The sequence below is a fragment of the Kwoniella dendrophila genome, chromosome 7 (assembly GCF_036810415.1).
Source record: "Kwoniella dendrophila CBS 6074 chromosome 7, complete sequence".
Classification (NCBI taxonomy): domain Eukaryota; kingdom Fungi; phylum Basidiomycota; class Tremellomycetes; order Tremellales; family Cryptococcaceae; genus Kwoniella; species Kwoniella dendrophila.
This window is the reverse complement of record NC_089482.1, coordinates 1,655,206-1,672,111: the sequence shown is the minus strand read 5'-3', so window position 1 is coordinate 1,672,111 and position 16,906 is coordinate 1,655,206. Positions and strand designations below refer to the sequence as shown.

Genomic DNA, 16,906 nt, shown 5'->3' with positions numbered 1-16,906 from the left:
AGGTTATAGTATTCATCCCATAAATATCATAGAGAAGGAAAGGATGAAAGAAGGGAATTGTAGACCAGATCTAAGGAGATAATGCGGGTTGAACCTGCAATATGGTTATCGGATTTGCCTAAGTCCTCTTATCTCCTTCATCTGCAAGTCATCATCGCTAACTCATTGTTCAAGCGTAACATGGCCCTATTTGCTTGACACCTAAATGATGCAGTATGCTGTTCTTGTAGTCAAATGACGATGTGTACAGTTCATCATATTTGTTGCATAGATTATCAAACGACCGCTCATCGCTATCTGTTCTGTACCGATAGAGGAAAAAGGAACAATCATAAGGCTGACAAGATACAATTCCATCTATCACTTTCAGGTAGGCGAGCAAATCGCAAATCAGACCTCCTTTCTCAACTCCATCAGTGTCGTCCATATGAAAGGAAGAAAAATGATTACTGTGACTATGCTTGTATATCCTCCCAACCTATGTCACTCGTCCCAACTCATATTTTGATCAATATGCTAAATATTTCTAGCTTCAAGCACAACTTACCAAATTGCTATACTGATTAATTACATATTAACGGTACTTTTGTACTTGAATGTCAAGATAAAAGCGATCAACAGCGAATTTCTTGATTGGTCCACTCGCCCAGGATGAGCACAGAATACGTTGATGAGAATTATTATATTGATAAATCTGGAAAATCACCTTCTAAAAGAGTTTGGGAAAATACATCAAAATTTGAAAAATTATTATATTTTTTATATATTTGGATATTTATACCATTTTTACTTATTTTAAATATTATATTATTTATACCTTTTTTATTTTTTAGAAAATCAAGACCATTATTACCTAAATCATTTGATATTGATCCTTCATTATTAAACAAAAACAAAAATAAAAAAACCAAAAATAATTATTCAGAAAATGAATTAAAAAAATATGAATGGTTTGGTGAAGGAAAAGAATTACCTTTATATACATTATTTACACCTTTGAAATTAGGTAAAAATAAAGGTCCAGGATTACATAGAAGATCATGGGAAATGTTTAATTTATTTATTGAATTTTATGGAATGATTTCAAAACAAGGCTTACAAGTTGGTGGTTGTCTTTCTGCAATCATCATTGGTTATTGTCAAATTAGATTAATTATTCATGATTTAACTGATCCAAAAGTAAGTGAAAAATCAGATTAAAATCCAAAATCCTCTAAGTTATCGAATCTGGCTGAAAACGATTTCTTGACTCTATAGGTGGTGGATTATAGTCAACAAGTACCAATAACAAATTATGATCCAGCTGAAAGACTTCGTACGGATAAAGATTGCGCTTATGGAGTAGGTACAGGTATAGCCAATTGGGCAAATGGAAGGGAACCTCTAGGTGAGGGAAGAATCTCGTTTATCATTGACCTGTTCTGATGATTATGAATGAATTTTCGACGATAGCCTGGTTTACCATGTACCACATATTTCTCGGTAAATTCTTCTTTTCTCGTTTAACAGGCCAAAGGGCCAAATTCCCAAGAGAAGGAAAGCTGAATTTAGGTTAACTTACTCTGATCAGTGATACTCTGTTTATGTCTATTTGGTGATGAGCTGCTGAACATTCGATTTGGTTGCTTCGCTCCACAATGGTTCAGAGCAGGAAATGGATATACTATCATGTTGTGAGTGTTTCGATTGATCATATGATCCGGTAAAATAGGTGATTGTTAGTATTTACATCTACGTTTGATGTAGTTTGGCTGTAGCTACATTGACTACGAGTCCAAATTGGGATTGGAAAGAGTGAGTATTGGGTTTTGGTAGAGTATCATAGTAGTCTATAACTTTTTATTCTTTTTTTTCGGTTGCTGACTACTGTAATTGGCTTGATGTATTCAATTGTGTTTGGTAGAACAATTCAATTCCGATATTTCATTTTATTACTAATATTCATTTTTGGACTATACAACGTTTTACGTACCCTTTTAACTTCTGTAGGTATAACTAGTGAAGGATATAAACATTTAGATTATAGAGTAGGTAGAAAACCATTAAGATTTTGGACAGAAAGTGAATGGTTAGATTCATATTTTAGACAAAATTTTTTAAATTCAAAATATGAAAGAATTTTTTGGACGGAAAAATTACAAAGAAAATTTGGTGATTGGAATTTTCCTTTAGCGAGAAGATCAAAAAAAGATATCAAAAAGCAATTATCTATTTTAAAAGAAGAATATGGTGGTGATAATAACTATGAATGGGATGATGCAAGAATTCAAAAAGTTTATCAAAAGACTAGTGATGAATTATATAGACAAAAAGGTAATACATCTAGAACGTAAGTTTTTGGTTAATTTCAATCTAACCCTTCATTTCGAATATCTTTTCTACCATGTCTGACGACATAAAATTGATCTGAATATCCATGTACTGTGCGTTGTTTTATCCCTTATTGCCATTTAGTATCATCCACGGTGGACCTAAAAAATTACATGGTCATTTTAAAAGAGAGTTAGAAGAAATGAAACGAATTCATGTAGGACCTATCGATCCTAAAAATCCACCTGATGAAGAAACTGAAAAGAAAATGATTGAAGATTTGAATTTAGATAAAGGTTATTTTGGTATTGGTGAGTAACTGTATCGTAACAACACATATAAGTCATTCCGTGAGAAAGAAAAAGAAATAAAGCAGAAGCTGATAATTTCATTAATGTCGTATAATTCACGTTTACCATGTATACTACATATAGCAAATTGGAAACCAAGTACAAAAAGTTTCGCTTGGTGGTGGTTTGATATCAGAAGAGGTTATTGTATGTTATGTGCAACTGCTTTATTCTTTATAAGAATCGGTTTATGTGTCTTGTAAGCGATTTTGGATTTCTATCGTTATCATTATCCATTTCCTTTCCTGACATAAAAATCTACGACCAGTCAGATTATACTGATTCTCATTCACTTGATCGTCCTAGTGATCTCTCGTCAGGTACTTTTAACGCATATTTATCAGAATATAAAGATAATCAAGATATATGGAAATCTAATGGTGGACCAGATAATTCAACTTGTCAATATTATAAAGGCAGTTCAGTACCTATTTTTATCTTACCCAGTGCAAGTGCTTATTCAGGTGGTAAGTTTATACTAAAGCCTTATGAAATATGATACATGATAATCAAGCTAATGTGGATTGTCCATTTTTTTGGCGGTCTAAAAGTCGTCGCTATGTATGCTTGGATGAGTATATGGAATATGTTTTTATTGGGAATGTGTTTAGCTATTTTCATGGTTGCCATATCAAATAATATGTAAGCTTTTTTTTGTTCTCTGAATCATCCATCTTCCATTCTGTCACAAGAGCCTATAAGTGTCAGCTGATAATACTGTTTTCCATATATCTAGGTGGTGGGGTATGCATGTTGGTCTTATACCTATTACACTCATTGGACCAAGAATGACTTCGATGAGTATGGGTATAACCTTAGGATTGTAAGTCCTGATCCATCCGATGAAATGTCCCTGACTATCGATAAATATTCGTGCATTCAATTAACCTTTTATCATGGTAATAATAGAGTGGCAGTAGCGACTCTTCAGCAAGGATTCTGGTTCAACAACGAGTAAGTTATATGCACTGTAAATAATCAATGTAAGCTAAGTAGAATTATGCCTATACTTGATACTCGTATCAGTGCCGGAATAATCTTTACCAAAATTGCATGTTATGCCTCGATAGCAGGATTCGCCATTTCCTTATATCCTGTAAGTTGGGTACCGTCTCTCATTCTACGCAGAAGTTATGAATCGCTAATACTACTGTTATCTCATCTCTACAGAACGAACCCCTTCGACCCGATTTTACTAGAGATCCATTTTGGCCTTGGACTTCGAGATTTGCTTTTAGACAAATGGTAAGCTTTAAATTCCTCCAAGGCTTTAAGAGTATAACCCGATTCTCATAATGATATTCTAGGACCGTAAGAAATGGCATTACGAATTTAGAGAAATCGAAGATGCCGGATAAAATCCCGGATATTTATTCATTTATCCAACTTACTTAACATACAGCACACTATGTACTGATGGCTAAGAGGTTCAGACCGTTACATCAAACATATGTTCATTTTGTAATTTATGCATATGTTGAATATAGAATACAACCTTGTTTCTTGGTTTTTGAATCACAGGATACTTTGTTTGCATGATACACTATACAGTATACCGATTATATTGGTGCAGGATTAACTTTATTTTGTAAACCTAACATACCACAAAAAGCTTCAGTTTGAGGATTGGTATACCATTGATCTGGTGATCCTCCTGCAGCACCGCCATTTTGAAGTTCATCTTGTGAAGGTGCAGTAGGCCAAAATTTCTGTACTCTTGTAATATCAATTTTATCATTCTTAACCCATTCTAGATTGACTGTACCATCTTCATTAACGATTTCTGAGGGTACTAATAATCCTTCTTCGTTTATACGCTGTATCTCATCTGAAATTAATTGTTTTAATACTTTAGGAGGAGGTAAGCTGGTTTGCTGGATTGATGTTGAAAAATATGGGTGAAATGCTCTTGAAATAGCTAACCATTCAGGATCAAATGTTAAGCGAGGAGGCTGATCTGAAGATGGAAGAGTTGGTGTAGGGATTTCGAAAAACTGTAAGAGGTAAAACATCACAGAATTAGCCGAAGGTGAATATCTATATTGCTTTACCTAAAAAACCTTTTTGACTGAACAGACTGGTCAATGATCTATAAACCAACTTACCTGTATAAAATCTTTTCCTGGTCCACATTTATCCAGAGCCAAGAATTTTGTCCTTCTTGGTTCACTTGACGATAATGATGCCTCTGCTTGAACCGCCTGAACAGCTTCTTCAACCTTTTCGACAGGAGCATCTATTATCTCCGTCGTGGAACTCTCTTCATTACCTCCTTCTCTAGCCTTTTCGACTAAATCCACACTTTCATCCACCTTTATATCCTCCTTTATCTCAGATCCAACTTCTAAATTAGGCTGTGATATGTCCTGAGGTGCCGTGGGCGGATCATCAAACTCATCATCTTCGATAGTTATTTCATCTGGATTCCCTGATTCTATCGTAGTTCCATTTCCATTCCCATTTACTGGGGCTAAATTAGATTCTTGTGGTGTGTCGAAGTCGTCCTCGTCATCTATAGTGATCTCATCTGGATTCTTCTCTACTTGGTTTGTAGTCGGTATGGAAGGTAGAGATTCTGGTAATTTTGGTATCTGGTTTGTAGTTGAAGATGAATGGTCATATAAAGCAGCGAATTTTACATGAAGATGTGCGGAAAACCAGTATGCTGGTTGTATATGGTTAAGTAAGGTGTATAATGGTGGCGAGCCTAAAGTGTTAGAGTTGATCTACTAAACATTTAGCACCATATCTCGGAAGCTACAGCTGCACCAAAAGTAGATCATGAACGGCGAGAAGATACATCACCACTAACCTCATCTTTGAAGAATGGCTTTCGCCGTAACAATGCACCTGTATCACCGTGTCTAGCTATCGATATTGGCCAATCATGCGATAAGAATATTGTATCATCGGAGTGTGAAAGCTGGTATCGTATTAGCTGAATAATCCATATGTTATACACTACGACTTACCTGCATTAATTTCATCACATCGTATTCACGTATATGATACACACTTCTTAAAGTTGAATTGTTATAAGGCACTTTCTCGAAATGGCCTGTAACAAATACAAATACAAATACACAGTCAAAAATGAGCTTTGTGACATTGATCAGCAATTTGATAGCTAACCTTTTTTATAATCATGATCTTTGTAAATCCCACTCGCACCGACAATTCTTAGACCATCTACATAAACACTACCTGCTGCTCCAAGGTAATAGATATTCTCGGCTAACCAACCACCATGATATAATTCCCACATATAATTTGATGCTTCATGATTACCACCTATAACAATAGTTAAGACTGGTGCTTTCCTTTTACCTGAATAATATTCATGAAAAGTTCCCAAATTATGATATTTTGGTGGTACTGCTAAACTAGCAAAATCATTCTTTGATCTTAATGCTTGGAAATCTCCACAGAGCAATAACAGATCGATGGGTGCAGATGTGTGTGATTCGTATTGTGCTACCGTATCATATATCGCTGTCAAACTACCATGTGAGCATCCTTGAACAGCTATCTATATCGACGTAGAAAGAAGTTTAGTCACTCAAGATATTCTCGGTAACCAAACCAATTGAACTTACCCGCATATTGTCAATGATGCTGTGCCTACAAGGTCTTGATCGGTAGGTGTATCAGATACCAGACAAGATTTCGATGCTGAACTTGTTCCTCAGTGTTAAATCGATAGCAACCAAAATAAGAGATAGAACTGAAAGATATGCAACATACTTAATCTTGTACAGCGAGCGTTATTTGTAACTTCTCTCTGATATATTGATTTAATGCTCAGGAACACCAAACCACGTGAACATCAAGAATGCTAAAATGATTTGATTCCGTTGAGCGAGTGAATATGAGTAAACAAACAACAAAAAGATATAGAGAGGACGCGATTTACTTTCTTCTTCTTTCAAGTTGATTGATAATTATTCCTCATATTCATTGATACTGACCTACAATTACCAATTTTAATCCTTCTTCCTCTTCTTACAGTTCGCAACCGAGAAAAGAGGAAAAAGATACATAAGATGCCACCTGCCCTTGCTGCAGATGCGAAAATACCTGTAAGCATCATCGCATTATGCTGCTTTGTCATATCTGTTCCCGCTAACATTTCTATGTCTTGTCAAAAATTGGTATAGTGTCCAACTCCTCATCATCTTAAAGAAGAACTTGAAACTCTGATATGGGCTTTAGAACCTGAAGAGAAAGAAGATACATGGGAGAAATTTGAAAGAGCAATAATAAGGTTTTCGGCTGTCACACGAGGAGGAGCATATAAGCATACCGATCAATATGTCGAAGGTATAGGGAGAGGTGGTATAGGAAAGAAATTGGTCAAATGTGTGAGTCAGCTTCTGTCTTCTGTGAGATCAGTATCGGATGTCAGCAGTATAGCTAATACGGATACCGATTGGACAGATGCTGTCTGATAGAGGTAGATTATCTGGAGTGACAACCGACCTTTTACAAACTTTTGCACCTAGATTATCATTAAATTTTAAACCACTTGTCAACCTATATCTCGAACCATTGATTGATTTACTTGGTAGACCAAATAAAGTTTTCTTGAAGAGAGCTGAAAAATGTTTGGCAACTATCGTTACCAATTGTCAACTTGTGACTATCTTACCTGAATTGAGAAGAGGTTTAAATGATAATGCTACAACTTGTAGAAGAGGTAGTGCTTTGGGAGTAGAAAGAGCTGTAAAAGAATGGTCGATTGAAATATGGACAGAAAAGTATCTGGTCTTGTTGGAAGAAAGTGTAAAGAAAATGGCTGTAGATAAAGATCCTGAAGTTAGACAAACTGGTAGAAGAGTTTGGGCATCGTTTATGGAATATTGGCCGGAGAGGGTTGAAGAGTAAGTCCTTCAATTGCATAGTTGTGGTCAAAGCTCAGGGTAGCTGATGTGTAATTTGTTCAGTTTCTCGGCACCTCTTACTCCAACAATTCGAAGGTATCTTGATATGCCAGCAGCAAGTGCAGCAGGTCCTTCTAAACCTAGACCCAAAGCACCTGTTCGAATTGCCGCCCAATCTATTCAGCCAATCTCAGCAACCTCTTCAGAATCATCTCATGGCACTACGGCCACATCATCAGCTGCTGCCCACTCTCGCCCACAACATCAACGTATCAATGCATTAGCTTCTCGACCAATCAGGCCTATTCAGCATCATGCTGTGCCACCTGCTGTAGAAGCTGGCCCATCACGAAGACGATCTCCGAGGAAACAACCAGAACCATCACCTGTTGCACCGGAAGAGGAGGTGGCAGATACTGTACCTCATCATCCAACAATATCGCGATCTGTTTCCAGCTCCCATAGAAACCTTGCCGAGCTTGCTGGTCCTCCCGCACTAGGCCGACATGGTCGATCAGCATCACATCAAGTTCTACCGAGTTCGTCCGCCACCACGTTCCCTCTACAAGAGGAACATGCCTACAACCCACTTTCCAAACCATCTCGACCCGCTTTACATCCTTCCCATTCTGCTCCACCAGAATCTTTCGAAATTCATCATCCACCTCGTAGATTCGCCCCTCCTACTAGAATCATCAGGGTGATACCGTCGGAAGAAGAGGGAGGAATGGAAATTGGCGATCATCCATTTACGACACCTAGTGGAGCTACTGTCTTAAGAGGTCCTCAGAGGAATCCTAACGGTGGTCTAGGAAGAAGAGCTAATCCTCTAGGTCAAGCTCACCGAAGAGTTGTTACAGCTCCAAGTACAATAGCGGAAGACGGTTACTTCTCTGTTAAGACGCCTGGAAGGGCTTTAGGTGGTCTAGGTGGAAAGAGAGATACTGAGGCAGATCAAGAAAACGATACGAATTCACCCATTAAAGAACAACACGCGATCGGTAGTAGATTACCACCTCAAACTTTCGCTTCACCTATACCCACACAGGTTATATCCATGGATTCACCTTTACTGCCTATACTGATCAGATCGAATTCAGGAGATGTCAGAGCGGAAGAAGATGATAGTGATATTATCAACATGAAAGAGGATGTTTATCCAGCATCCCCACTGAAGCAAACTGATGAAAATGAAAGGAGTATCCTTGATGTTGCTAGAACTACCGAATTACCTGACTCTCCGGTTAAAGAGGTTCGACCATTAGAGGAGGAATCAGAGGACACACTTGATGTGAACAAGAACGCCGTAGATGGTGTTCCGATAGAAGCTGTTCAAGATGGAATACTAGCAGAAGAACCAGTAGAGATACGCGAGAACGAGTTGGAGAAGGAAGCTCAAGAAGAACTTGAGGTCAAGATAGCTGAACTTGCCCAACCTGCAACATCCGATGCCGACTATAGTGAAAATGTGGGAATTCAAGAGGATTCGACAAAAACGACAGCTGCTAACCAGCAAGAAAATAATCAGCCAACTGTACTCGCAAAAGAGCCTTCGCCCGCGAAGAAGCCAACCACAGTCAACCGAGTTGTATCAGCCAAAGCCCCAGCAGAGGTTGTCAAATCCGCGGCAGTACCAACTAAGCCTAAAGTAGTAGGTGCCAATACTCGCAAACCACCTGTTCCTTCTGCCCATTCAGCTGGAGCTCGGACAGTCAGTGCACCAGTCGTTAGAAAAGCTTTCAAGCCTACCAGTCTTACTGCTCCCACAGCTGCTTCAGCCTCTCGAGCAGCGGCAATTTCCAAGGTGGCTCCTGCTACCACTGCAGTATCGAAACCCTCGGTAGCTACTTCCACTGTCGCAAAAGTACCCGCAACGACCATGACTGCCACAACCAAAACCTCTAGTCTCAGTACTTCTACATCAAACAAACCATCTAATGCACCCCTACCAAGAGCTCGTGTAGTTTCCGCTCAAATCGCTTCTAAGGCTGAACCCAAACACGAACCGAAAGTATCAACAAAACCACCTTTACCACCATTAGCTCGAGCGGCACCTACTAGAGTAGTTAGTGGACCCAAAAAACCAGCTGTTACTTCTCATATTACTCTACCACCAGTGAAAAAGGAAAAAGTTGTTAGGAAAGCACCATTACCTTCATTCCGACCTACACGAGGTGTTACTGCTAATTCAGGAACAACAAGTCTGAAAGCTTCAACTTCATCTACAGTATCATCAGGAAGAGCAAAAGTTAAACCTGAAATGATACAATTACCTGAATCTCCAGCTACAGCCAAACCAACTGAAGTACCCTTGCCACCTAGTCCGCACGAAATACCCTTACCTCATAGTCCTCTAGGAAGTAGAGCCCCTTCTGTACTCAGTACACATAGTAGAAACGCTTTAATACCTTCACCTCTAAAAGTTGAAATTCGGGCTAGAGTAAGACAAGATTCTATTATCTCGGCACCCCAATCTCCAATTAGAATGGTTTCAATCAAACCTGTTTCACCATTATTGACTACTGTCGAATCAAGTGATCAGCAAACTTTATCGATACCACCAGCCTTCGTCTTACCCTCACAAAGCGATAAAGCCAAAGTAGATGGATCTCTCTCCTCTGATCCCTTCGCCATGACTACTTCAGCTACACCGGTATCAAAAGCTTTGACTGATACGACAGTGGATCTCGGAGATGTATCGATTGAATCGAATGATACAACCTTAGCTAAAGTATCTTTTAAAGCTTTATCAACTAATGCAAATGCAAATTCACCTTCAAAATTGATCAAATCAGAAGCCGAAAACGAAAATAACGACATAGCATCCCCTTGTAAAAGTAACAGTAATAGTAAGCCAGCCTTTGGAAGTAGATCAGATGTATCAACCCCATCAAATAAAGCCGCTGCTTTACTTGCTAAACTAGAAGGATCAGAAAAAGGTATGAATTTAGCTATGTCATTCACACCTTCTAATGTTGAAAGAAAAGCTTTAACTGTAAAAGATACCAATACTCCTGCTAAGGCTTTGGGACATTTAAATGGTGTAGAAAACGATTGGGACGTTAGTGCGTAATATTGACATGACATAGCTTTGAGGGTTCACAAAGAACGATCTTGACAGGATTAGGAGAATAGACAGATTTGTAGCTATAACAATTTTCGGACTTTTTTTTTTCTCTATTTTCTTATCTGCTCCTTTTGGTGATCCGCTCTCCATAGTTTTGTATATCGAGTATAATTTATGCATTTTGGTAGTACTAGATCCTTCCGCTGTAAGTTTCGGTCCCACTTTTTACTATCGCTATGGTTTCCGGTTCAACTTTCCTATCGCTATCGCTTAGATACTATTCATGTATATTTACTAATATGAATCATTAAAGCGAAGCTGGGGACATAATCACGTGATAAATAATCGGCCATCTCCGGATCAGAAAGGAACGGTAACCATGCGTGCAAAGGATAAAGAATTGACGTGATTGATAATTGATGATTGATGATAGATGGGAGATGGGAGATAGCGATAGCGAATGCTTACACTATATAAAGCTAACTTGTTTATCTTATTCGAGAGGCTTATTAGCATCCTTACTTGAGATATTTGTCAAGAGGGTGACACTCCATCTATTCAAGATGTCCTCAAATAACAGATCAAGAGGTAGATACAGAGATATAGAGAAATCTTCACTGAATGATCCTTCATCTACAGGTTCGGTTTCAGGTTCAAGTTCAGAATCCGATATACCATTACCATCTTCAAGCTACAAAGATAGATATAGGAAGAAAAGAAACTGGAAATGGACAGATAAACATGCTGGTAGATTAGGTAATTTATTAGCTATTGTATTTCTTATTTGGTTTTTTGGTGGAATACAATTCCCATTTCCCAAACCTACACCTACCCCACCATCAGGACCAATACCTAAATTTATCGAAGAAGGTATAGCACAATGTGAAATTATCCAAAGACCAAAACCAAATCATCATTTCAAATCAATTTCAACTAAAGCAAGAAATGAAAATGATAGATATGTAAAAGGTACCAAAAATTATTGGTTAAAGAATGGTACACTTTGGACAGGTGAAAATTCTGGTACAGAAATTTTTAATGGTAAAGATATTTATTTGGAAAATGGTTTAATCAAACATATTGGTTCTTCAAAAGAAATTCTATCTTACATTAAAGATAAGAATGACAAGAAAGATATTGAGGAAATTGAACTTCATGGTGCATGGGTTACACCAGGTGAGTTTTGGTTATCAATGTAATTGTCATCGAATGGTTTTGGCTGACTGTTTGTGGTGCTTTTAGGGTTCGTACATTTATCCATCATTTGTCTTTCTTTTTTTTTCGTCTCTTTCGATTTTGACTGACTTGTTACATGTAATAGAATTGTGGATACACACTCTCATATGGGAGTGGACTCTGCTCCTGGCTTGCAGGGCTCGGACGATACAAATAGTATAAAGTCAAGTGTTCTACCATGGTTAAGATCGCTCGATGGCTTTAACACCCACGATCTAGCTTTCAATCTCTCCATTTCCGGTGGTATCACTACTATGCTAGTTCTTCCCGGTTCTGCAGGTGAGTCTACCTTCCCGTGTAGAATTGTAAGCCTTGCAGCTAACACCATGTGTGTTTGAACATACGCAGACTCTATCGGTGGACAGTGAGTAGAGATCCCTGTTGCCCTGAGTACATCCTGGATAAACTATGGCACTCCTATTGTGTTTCCGTATAGATATGGCATAAATCTGACATTTGATTTTCCTTCCTTCCTTCCCCCTTCAGAGCATTTCCTTTCAAGCCAAGATGGACATACGAGAATACTCCACAATCAATGCTGGTAGAACCCGCTTTCAAGATTGATAACGGTACTTGGGCCCGAACTCATGCTTGGAGACATATCAAACATGCTTGTGGCGAGAATCCAAAGCGGGTATATGGACAAACCAGTGAGCAATTCCATTTTAGAGGATAGCTGAAATCGCTGACGATTTAAACAGGAATGGATAACGCTTATGATTTCCGAAGAGCTTACACGGAAGGTAAAACGCTAAAGGAGAAACAAGATCGATGGTGTTCCTCACCTAAGACTCAAACTGAACCATTCCCAGAATCGCTTGAATGGGAAGTTCTTTCAGATGTTATTCGAGGAAACGTCAAAGTAAACATTCACTGTTACGAGACTACCGATTTGAATGCTTTAGTCAGAGTTTCAAATGAATTCCAATTTCCAATTGCAGCATTCCATCATGCTCATGAAACTTATTTAGTTCCCGATCTACTGAAACAAGCATATGGTGAAGAACCTCCAGCAGTAGCTATTTTTGCAACTAATGCAAGATATAAAAGAGAAGCATACAGAGGAACAGAATTTGCACCAAAGATCCTCAGTGATAATGGATTGAAAGTAATAATGAAATCTGATCATCCTGTATTAGATTCAAGATATTTATTAACTGAAGCTTCATGGGCACATCATTATGGATTAAATTATTCAGAATCTTTATCTAGTATAACTACAAATCCAGCTAAAGCAATGGGATTAAATCATAGAATAGGACATTTGAAAAAAGGTTATGATGCAGATTTAGTTATTTGGGATTCTTTCCCATTGAATTTAGGATCAACACCAAAACAAACTTTTATTGATGGTATACCACAAATCATTAATCCAATTATACATAAAAAACCAAAACAATCACAAGATATACCAAAAGAAAATGATAAACATAAATGGGATAAAGAGATTCAAGAAGCTATTCAAACTAGAGGCGAACCAGATTTAAGATCTAAAAAATCAGTTAAAAATGTAATTTTCCATAATGTTGGTGAATTTCACTTGACCCCTCAAGAAATTACAACATCAAAAAAATCTGAATCAGATTTGGATTTGAATGCTTTCAATCAAGGTAAAGGAACTGTAGTGGTTGAAAATGGTGAAATCATTTGTGCAGGAACATGCGCTTCGGAAGTAGAACAATCAAAATCAGGTTTCGAATTCGAGATCGTCAATTTACAAGGTGGAGCTATAACCCCTGGTTTGATCACTGTTGGAAGTTATGTTGGCATTTTGGAAATTAGACAGGAGAAAGCTACAGGTGATGGCGTAAGTATATAATCACTCTCTTTCTCTCTCGCTTACCGCATTCATTATCGCGGTGTAAACTGTTATTGTTGCCGAACTAATCTAAATATTGACTTGCAGAGCGCCATTGACCCACTCAGCGAAGATTCAGAAATTACCAATGGACTTTTAGCTCATGCTGTTGATGGAGCTCAATTTGGGGGTAAAGACGAATTGTGCGTATCATATATCATGTGTCGGAATTTGAATTTGAAGGATCCTCATAATAACGAGATTGACCCGTTTGATTCTCCCCCATAACTCGCAGACTCGCCTATAGATCAGGCGTAACAACAGCAGTAGTATCACCAAAAACATCTTCATGGATATCAGGAATTTCATATTCATTCTCTACAAATTCCGAACATGCTTTAAATAAAAATGCAATTCAAAACCCTTATGCCGCTTTACATATCTCATTAGATAATTCAAAGTCATCAGTATCATCCAAAATTGCTATCTTGAGAAAACTTCTAAGTAATCAACATAAATCCAACAATGAAGATCTTAAAGGAGCAGTTGAAGAAGAAACTGAAGAAACTGAATTGATCAAAACATTTAAACAAGTTCAAAATGGTAATTTGAGATTAGTCATTAGAACTGATAAAGCAGATATTATAGCTTCAATAATCAGATTAAAGCAAGAAGTTGCTAAGAATGCTAAAATAACTATTTTGGGGGGACAAGAATCATGGATTGTAGGTCCTTAAGCCCATTCATTATTCAGTACATAGTATAATTTGCTGACTTGACGATATGTGATCTTACAGGTCGCTAATGAACTCGCTGAAAATGATATCGGAGTTATTGTATCACCTGTTAGATCATATCCTGGTGAATGGGATACAAGAAGAATTATACCTTCAATTCCATTATCAAATCATACTTTACCTTCTTACCTGGTTTCTCATGGTGTTGTAAGTTATCATTCCGCAATTTCAAATTTCCTACCTTCGATCATCGATCACCTACCCAGCAAAATGGATCAAAATAAAGCTAACTTTGTCTTCATTCTACCCTTGATAGACTGTAGGATTAGGCATTCAAGAAGAATGGCAAGCGAGAAATACATTATATGAAGCTGCTTGGGTATATGCCAATTCGCCTACAGGAATATTCACAAAGAGAGATTCAATTGATTTAATCAGTAAAAATCTTGAATATTTACTTGGTTTATCAAGTTCTTTGAACCCTTCGTCCAATAACGGAAATGGCAGAAAAGGTTGGGCTGCGCATCGAGGTGATCCATTTGAATTTGGAAGTAGAGTCATAAGTGTTAAAGGTTACGGAAACGATCAAATCGATTTGTTTTAGATTATTAATCTCTTGCCAGGCATCGAACAGCCCAAAAAGATAAAGGAATAAGAATAGAAATGTATGTGAGAATCGTTAGAGTCAAATCAATTTTACAAGTAGAATAAATACAATGCATATCTTATGAAGATTGAAAAGGGGTTAGCACGCTCTAGTATCTATCGAATTAGTTGTATAATGTATTCAAACACTGATCAAGTACATAAATCTGTATTAATCAGATCAAGAATACCAATTCTCGGATTATCCGTTCATTGAAATTGTCTATACCCTTTCGGACATGGTTGGTTCCAGCTGCTGACTGTTGGTTTGTAGCAATGACTGAATCTCGGTATCCAACTTTCTCATCATCGGATGTATCTGTGGTTATGGCTCTTTCCTCAATATTGATAGATTCGATATAACTCATAGACTCGTCATCAAGTTTCAAACCACTACAAATGAAAACCAAAGTGTAAATCAGCAATCATTCCATACAATATTTTTTTAGTTCACATAATTCTTTTTTTTCTTTAATCGTAAAGAATTAATCTGTATCAACTCTAATTTGATATGAAGCTGAAAATGAAAAGCAAACTCCCCCCCCCCCACCTCCCCCCGGGCCAGAAAAACAAAAACAAAAGATACATACCAAACCAACTCACTTTTCTATCTGCTTATATTCGAACACGCAATGATTGGACCAAGTGATAAATCCAAAAGTTAACCATAAACTTGAACCGAAAATAACAAAAAAACTAATGATTGAACCTAATCCAATGGTAACATCTATAATAGTATTTTCCGTAAGAGTATTATTAGTATATCCGCTGGTTGAAGATGATAATCTTGTTTCGAGGATCGGTAAGATAAGTAAAGCTAATGATATAGGTACCTATTAATTTTGATTTCAAAAGGTATAATTTAGTATAGAAATATATATATATAAAGAGACAGAGAGTAATTTGATGGAACACATTGAATTGAATATCAAAAAATCACTCACAATGAAAAAGTAACCTAAAAAATCTTTAATTAACATGAATATTATTATCAATCTTCTGAAATCCATCAGTTTCAAAGAAGTTTTGTTTGATGATACCGATGTTGAAGGCGATGACGATTTTTTCACTTTCAGAATATTAAAATGAAATAGAATTCCAAGTAATACAGTGTATATTAGTAATGAATAGTAAATTCGGTATACTATTGATAAAATAGGTAAAGTTTGACTTTTCGATTTGATTGAATCAAAGAAAATTTAATCAGCAGTAGTTTAGCTGGCTTAATATGATCCCTATTGGACAATCTTCGCTAAGGTGCGATATGTACTATACATATATATATATATATATATATAAATGTTTATGTATGACAGAAAAACTGGCCTGACTCTGGATGAGAAAATTCACTTACCTAACTAATTTACCAACTAATGCCTCATCACATTCAATCAATATATTTTCCCCAGTTTGACAACTTCCATCCATATTCACTTCGATTTCTGAAGATGGTGATATACTCTGATATTTAACTATTTTAGATGACTCATCAATTATTCTATTCAAGATGTTCATACCGCTTGTTGATTCAAGTTGAGGTGGACCAAATGAAGTCCATAATAAAGCTATTGAACCTGGTAACATAGAAAGGAATGTAGATAACATAGTTGTTAATTGTAACCTTGCGCGATATACGGTCGCTACGAATAGCAATCCGAGTCGTTATTCCAGCACAGCAAAGTATTGTAAATGTTTGTTTTAATCTATTCTGCTAGTATTGGGGTTTCTCGAGTCGAAGAGACAATCAGTAGATAGCCAGGTAAATATAGATGTATACTGGTATCTGTACTACTGATACCCCAAATCAAAATAATTTAACTTTAGTCATCGACATGAATGGTCCTTTGTTAGTGTCGTAAATCTCGATCGAAGAAAGGAAGTAA

General features: G+C 37.1%; 5 protein-coding genes across 5 annotated transcripts; 3 read left to right on the top strand and 2 right to left on the bottom strand.

The window, feature by feature from the left end:
- Positions 1 to 651: 651 nt before the first annotated feature.
- L201_005817 (uncharacterized protein) lies at positions 652 to 4,018 on the top strand (the record flags this gene model as incomplete). The annotated part of the gene is made up of 15 exons (XM_066221546.1): positions 652 to 1,179; positions 1,258 to 1,387; positions 1,453 to 1,482; positions 1,571 to 1,673; positions 1,747 to 1,794; positions 1,904 to 2,329; positions 2,455 to 2,621; positions 2,745 to 2,859; positions 2,967 to 3,127; positions 3,212 to 3,302; positions 3,397 to 3,483; positions 3,570 to 3,614; positions 3,687 to 3,756; positions 3,831 to 3,905; positions 3,968 to 4,018. 15 exons carry the CDS (start codon positions 652 to 654, stop codon positions 4,016 to 4,018), a joined length of 2,127 nt encoding a protein of 708 aa, XP_066077643.1.
- A 201-nt stretch (positions 4,019 to 4,219) lies between these two features.
- Positions 4,220 to 6,262, bottom strand: L201_005816 (uncharacterized protein; the record flags this gene model as incomplete). The annotated part of the gene is made up of 6 exons (XM_066221545.1): positions 4,220 to 4,654; positions 4,766 to 5,386; positions 5,473 to 5,583; positions 5,633 to 5,718; positions 5,793 to 6,189; positions 6,257 to 6,262. 6 exons carry the CDS (start codon positions 6,260 to 6,262, stop codon positions 4,220 to 4,222), a joined length of 1,656 nt encoding a protein of 551 aa, XP_066077642.1.
- A 441-nt stretch (positions 6,263 to 6,703) lies between these two features.
- Positions 6,704 to 10,613, top strand: L201_005815 (uncharacterized protein; the record flags this gene model as incomplete). Its single annotated transcript, XM_066221544.1, has 4 exons — positions 6,704 to 6,739; positions 6,818 to 7,021; positions 7,098 to 7,540; positions 7,604 to 10,613. 4 exons carry the CDS (start codon positions 6,704 to 6,706, stop codon positions 10,611 to 10,613), a joined length of 3,693 nt encoding a protein of 1,230 aa, XP_066077641.1.
- Positions 10,614 to 11,170: 557 nt separating this feature from the next.
- L201_005814 (uncharacterized protein) lies at positions 11,171 to 14,982 on the top strand (the record flags this gene model as incomplete). Its single annotated transcript, XM_066221543.1, has 9 exons — positions 11,171 to 11,802; positions 11,929 to 12,122; positions 12,192 to 12,207; positions 12,330 to 12,493; positions 12,545 to 13,650; positions 13,750 to 13,844; positions 13,937 to 14,366; positions 14,439 to 14,585; positions 14,695 to 14,982. 9 exons carry the CDS (start codon positions 11,171 to 11,173, stop codon positions 14,980 to 14,982), a joined length of 3,072 nt encoding a protein of 1,023 aa, XP_066077640.1.
- A 217-nt stretch (positions 14,983 to 15,199) lies between these two features.
- L201_005813 (uncharacterized protein) lies at positions 15,200 to 16,628 on the bottom strand (the record flags this gene model as incomplete). Its single annotated transcript, XM_066221542.1, has 4 exons — positions 15,200 to 15,416; positions 15,627 to 15,856; positions 15,968 to 16,193; positions 16,378 to 16,628. The coding sequence occupies 4 exons, from the start codon at positions 16,626 to 16,628 to the stop codon at positions 15,200 to 15,202; spliced, it is 924 nt and encodes a 307-aa protein (XP_066077639.1).
- Positions 16,629 to 16,906: the final 278 nt, after the last annotated feature.